The sequence below is a fragment of the Quercus suber genome, unplaced genomic scaffold (genome assembly GCF_002906115.3).
Source record: "Quercus suber isolate HL8 unplaced genomic scaffold, Cork oak 2.0 scaffold_15, whole genome shotgun sequence".
Taxonomy (NCBI): domain Eukaryota; kingdom Viridiplantae; phylum Streptophyta; class Magnoliopsida; order Fagales; family Fagaceae; genus Quercus; species Quercus suber.
In genome coordinates, this window is record NW_027069480.1 from 84,211 (window position 1) to 90,138 (window position 5,928).

Genomic DNA, 5,928 nt, shown 5'->3' on the forward strand with positions numbered 1-5,928 from the left:
GTTCTACAGTAAACAATTAGTTCTAAGCATTGTAACTGTCATGGCAGTTGTGGCGGTTACCCCCAAAACCCGCAATGACTGGAGTGATTACAAGGTAACTGCTTTTGCCGAACACTATATAAAGGGCTCATTGGCAGAGAAGCGAGGTATGAAAAACATTCTGAAAACTTCTTGATAGCGCTCTCTTTCTTTGGACGATTAGCAAAAAGATTAACTTTGCCATTGGAGGACCCTGGGCCGGCATCCACCGGTCTCCTCTGATCTTATTTTGTTTTTACAGGATTTAACCTTCAAGATTGTCGAAGTCCGAAGATTTTTAATCCATTGATTTTCTAGAATTATCAGTTGGCGCCGTCTGTGGGAAAGAAACGTATTTGTCGCTCTTGAAATTGTTTAGTTCTGCGATTTCTTTCTCTCGTGAAAGGTTTGAACTGGTTCGGACTAGATCAAGGGCAACTAGCCCAGGCCCTCAGCAGAGTAGAGACGCATCGAGTAATCCTCATCACGATCGCCAATCTGCACCGGATATGCAGGCCCCGTCTGTCCAACATATGCACTCTATGGCGGCTGTGATGGCGGAGTTAACTCACCAGGATCAGGACTTACGAAGAGAGGCTAATTTAAGAAGGCAGACGCATCAAGAACATGAAGAAGGGCAAACTCAGAGTCAAGAGGGCGGATAGAACTTGCAGCATGAGAGTCAATCAAGGGATACTACTTCGCAGAAGGCATCTGACTTGAAGAAAGAGATGGATCAGATGAAGAAGGCCATGGACGAAATGAAGGAGAACATGAGGAGGGCGAACCCAGTGGAAGACTTGGTTCACAGAACTGACTCTCCCTTTACAGTTTCCATCAATGGCCATCCCCTGCCACCGAAGTTTAAAATGCCTTCTTTAGATTCATACAATGGGAATCGAGATCCTTTTGACCACATTGCTACCTTCAAGACCACTATGCATCTTCAAGGAGTTCCAGATGAAATAATGTGTAGAGCCTTCCCTACCACTCTCAAGGGTCCGGCTAGAGTATGGTTCAGCAAATTACCCCCGAATTCAGTAAGTTCTTTTGGAGAATTAAGCAAATTGTTTGTTAATAACTTCATAGGGGGTCAGCGTCACAGACGTTCTACTTCCAGTCTGTTAACGATAGAACACGGGGAAAATGAAAGCTTGCGTTCCTTCATCACACGCTTCAATAGGGAAGCCCTGACCGTGGACGAGGTAGATGATAAGCTACTGTTGGCAGCTTTTCATAATGGGGTCAATTCTGACTTGTTTATACATAAACTTTATGAGAAGGAGCCTCAGTCCATGGCCGAACTCGTCCATTCAGCCCAAAACTTCATGAATGCAGAAGATGCGATTATAGCTAAAAGGAGGAAGAGGGCTGAGAGAATGGAAACAAATCCTGCTCGTCATTCAGAACAGGCTCCTCGTCCAAAGAAGGGACGAACAGAGGATAAAAAAGATCGAGAGAAGAGGACAGGTCCGTCAGCGAGGAACCAGCAATACACTCCTTTGAACGTGCCACTCGAGCAAGTCCTCATGCAAATTAAAGACGAGCCTTCTTTAAAGTGGCCAGAGAAGATGAAGGGAGATCCCAATAAGCGCAATAGAAACAAGTATTGTCGTTTCCATAGAGACCACGGACATGATACGGAAGAATGCTTCGATCTGAAGCAGCAGATTGAGAATCTCATCAGACAAGGGAAGTTGAAAAATTTCCTTGGGCCAGAACACAAGGACGAGAAACTGAAAGCAAAGGTAGAAGAATTGTCACGACCACCGCTCGGAGAAATAAGGATCATTCTGGGAGGAAGTTCTGCAGGACAGTCCTCTAAGTCAAAGAAAACCTACTTGAAAGCAGTCCAAAGCGTTCAGCTCTCTGGACGATCATCATGTGCAGGGACTACGGACGAGCAGGCGATCACCTTCACGGACGAGGATGCGGAGAGAGTCCATCACCCTCATGACGATGCTATTGTCATCACCCTCCTTATCGCGGACTACAAGACTAGAAGGGTGTTGATAGATAATGGGAGTTCTGCTGATATCTTGTACTATCCAGCCTTCCAGCAGATGAGGTTAGGACGAGACTTGCTCCGTCCAGCGAGCTCCCCCCTAATAGGCTTTGGTGGGATGAAGGTGCAACCTGTGGGTAGCATTTCATTACCGGTGACAGTGGGGGCATATCCGCAGCAAGTTCCCAAGGAGGTGAACTTCCTTGTAGTTGATTGTTCGTCTTCCTACAATGCAATAATTGGGAGGCCAACCCTAAATAGGTGGAAGGCAGTTACATCTACTTACCACTTGTCAGTCAAGTTCCCAACGGAACATGGGGTAGGCCAAGTATAGGGAGACCAATTAGCAGCAAGAGAGTGTTATCTAGCCATGCTGGCTGCGGACGAGCAAGTTCAGGCAATGACTATTGAAGAAAAGAAAGTTGTGGCAGAACCCATTGAAGCGTTGGAAGATATTCCTTTAGATGATGATAACCCTGAGAGGTGTACCAGGGTTGGAGCAGATCTGGAAGCGAAGATCAAGAAAGATCTCATTTGTTTTTGGAAAAGAAACAGAGACGTGTTTGCATGGAGTCACGAAGACATGCCGGGTATAGATCCTAGTGTCATTACCCACCGTCTAAGTGTATGCCCTTCCTCCAAACCAGTGCGACAGAAGAAGAGGGTGTTTGCCCCAGAGAGAGACAATGCTGTTAAGGAGGAAGTTCAGAAGTTAATTACAGCGAAGTTTATTCGAGAGGTATACTATCCCGAATGGTTGGCTAATGTGGTCATGGTCAAGAAGGCAAACGGCAAGTGGAGAATGTGTGTCGATTTCACTGACTTAAACAAGGCTTGTCCCAAAGATAGTTACCCGTTACCACGCATTGATCAGATGGTAGACTCTACTGCAGGCCATAAGTTGCTCAGTTTCCTGGATGCATTCTCTGGATATAATCAGATTAGGATGGATGAAGCGGACCAAGAGAAGACGTCCTTTGTCACCAGTCAGGGATTATTTTGTTATGAAGTGATGCCTTTCGGTTTGAAAAATGCTGGTGCGACGTACCAACGACTAGTCAATCATATGTTTCGTCCACAGATCGGGCGGAATATGGAAGTCTATATAGACGATATGTTGGTAAAAACTCAGGACGAGGATAGGCATCTGGACGACTTGCAGGAAACGTTCGACACACTGAAGCAGTATCACATGAAATTGAACCCTAGCAAATGTGCTTTTGGAGTGTCATCAGGGAAATTCCTAGGGTTTATGGTCTCCTACAGGGGAATCGAAGCAAACCCCGACAAAATTCAAGCAATTCTGAATATGAAGCCTCCGAGCAATGTTAAGGAAGTCCAGTCCCTCACCGGACGAGTTGCCGCCCTCAACAGGTTTGTGTCTAAGGCTACTGACAAATGCCTGCCATTTTTTAAGGTTCTTAAAAAAGCATTTGAATGGACCGACGAGTGTCAGAAAGCTTTTGAAGATTTGAAGACATATCTCACTAAGACCCCTTTGTTAAGCCCGTCCGTGCAAGGAGAAGAGTTGTATTTATACTTGGCAGTCACTCCACACGCAGTGAGTTCAGCATTAGTGAGGGAAGAAGACAAAGTACAAAGACCTGTATATTATACTAGTAAGGAACTGAGGGGAGCGGAAGGACGATATCCCCTAATGGAGAAATTAGCTTTTGCATTGATAACAGCCTCTAGAAAACTAAGGCACTATTTTCAAGCTTATGTTATTAATGTCATGACGGACCACCCACTTAAGAAGGCAATGAACAAGTTGGAGGCAGCAGGACGTTTGATCCAATGGGCCGTCGAGCTCAGTGAGTTTGATATAAAATATCAACCGAGGCACGCCATAAAAGCTCAAGCTCTGGCAGATTTCATCGCAGAGTTTACCTCAAATGGTGACGAAGTGGGCGAGAAGGAAAATACTAAGTGGGTCGTCTATGTGGATGGTTCATCTACACAGTATGCGGGAGGAATAGGTGTGGTTTTACAATCTCCAGAGGGGGATAAACTAAAACACAAAGTCCGTTTGCAGTACCAGACAACTAATAATGAAGCTGAGTATGAAGCTCTTCTCAAGGGGATGGAATTGGCCAAGTCCGTAGAGGCGAAGTCACTCCTCGTCCTGGGAGATTCACAGTTAATCATAGGCCAAGTGAATGGAATGTTTGAGGCAAAGGAAGAACGAATGAGGAAGTATCTGAACAGAGTAATGCGCCTTATAAAAAAGTTTGAGGAAGTTAGCTTCGTCCAAATCCCAAGGGAGGAAAACATGGAAGCTGATGCCTTGGCAAGAGAAGCTTCGGCGAGGGAAGCCGTAGACAAGTTTGATGAAATTCAGTATATGCCAAGCGTAGATATCCCAGAGATACTACAAGTGGAAGATAGAGAGAATTGGATGGCTCCAATTGTGTCGTACCTCAAAGACGGACGACTCCCAGAAGAGAAGGACGAAGCTAGAAAGTTAAGGGTGAGAGCAGCCAGGTACATTCTTATGGACGGAATTCTTTATAAAAGAGGTTTTTCCCAGCCTTATCTCAGGTGTTTAGCCCCGGACGAAGCAAACTACGTAATAAGGGAAATTCATGAAGGAGCATGTGGTAATCACTCAGGAGCCAGGTCGCTCGTTCACAAAATCGTCCGTGCAGGGTATTATTGGCCAAATATGCAAGCTGACGCTAAGGCCTACGTCAAGGTCTGCGATCAATGCCAAAGGTTTAGCAACATCCCCAGGTAGCCATCAGAGTATTTGACTCCAATGACGGCTCTGTGGCCTTTTGCCCAATAGGGACTAGACATTCTGGGTCCATTTCCATTGGGTGTAAGACAAATGAAATTCCTCGTGGTTGGTATTGACTATTTTACCAAATGGGTAGAGGCAGAGTCTGTGGCCAACATCACACAACAAAATGTCAAGAACTTCATGTGGAAGAACATTGTGTGTAGATTTGGAGTACCTAGGGTGCTGGTGTCAGACAACGGACGACAATTTGACAATGCACTTTTCAAAGATTTTTGTATGCACTTTGGAATTCAAAGTCACTACTCCTCTCCAGCCCATCCACAAGCTAATGGCCAGGCGGAAGTTGCAAACCGATCCTTGTTGAAGATAATCAAGACTCGGCTTGAGGGGGCTAAGGGAGTGTGGCCGGATGAGCTACCAGGTGTCTTATGGGCATATAGAACGACAGCAAGAACTCCTACAGGGGAAACTCCTTTCAAGCTAGCCTATGGAACAGAAGCGGTCATACCTGTGGAAGTGCATATGGCCAACCATAGAGTGGCGACGTATCAAGACAAAGATAACGAGGAACAACTCTGTTTGAACCTCGATCTCATAAACGAGGTAAGAATGGACGCTAAGTAAAGGATGGCAAGGTACAAAAACCTCATGGCTAGGCGGTATGATGCAATGGTGAAGCCAAGGCGTTTCGACATAGGAGACCTCGTCCTGAAAAGGGTTTCCTTGGCAACAAAGAACCCAGCACATGGGAAGTTAGGACCAAATTGGGAAGGCCCCTACAGAGTCATCAACTGCAAAAGACAAGGATCCTATTACTTGAAAGCCCTTGATAGGAGGAAGTTGGAGCATCCTTGGAATGTGGAGCACTTGAGGAAGTACTATCAGTAGAATGTCAGCTTGGAGGAGCATGACTCTGGACGAGCTCAGGGATTAAAAACTTTACTGTTATATTCTGTGTGGCTTTATTATTGTGTTAAACTTATGGACAACGTTATAGTCTGTGTTTGAATAAAGGCATTAGCCTATGAAGTGTATGCTCCGTCTTAAAACAATATGTTATGTTATGTATATAATGTTTTGTGCAATATTGATTTTCATGTAACTAAGAGCTGAAAAGCTCAAGACGAGAAAATTCTCTGGACGCGGAGATGTATCGTTTAAA

General features: G+C 45.2%; 1 protein-coding gene across 1 annotated transcript; it reads left to right on the plus strand.

Annotated features, from left to right (window-relative positions):
• Positions 1 to 749: 749 nt before the first annotated feature.
• Positions 750 to 2,357, plus strand: LOC136071123 (uncharacterized). Its single transcript, XM_065782033.1, has one exon. It carries the CDS (start codon positions 750 to 752, stop codon positions 2,355 to 2,357), a length of 1,608 nt encoding a protein of 535 aa, XP_065638105.1.
• The last annotated feature ends 3,571 nt before the right edge of the window (positions 2,358 to 5,928 follow it).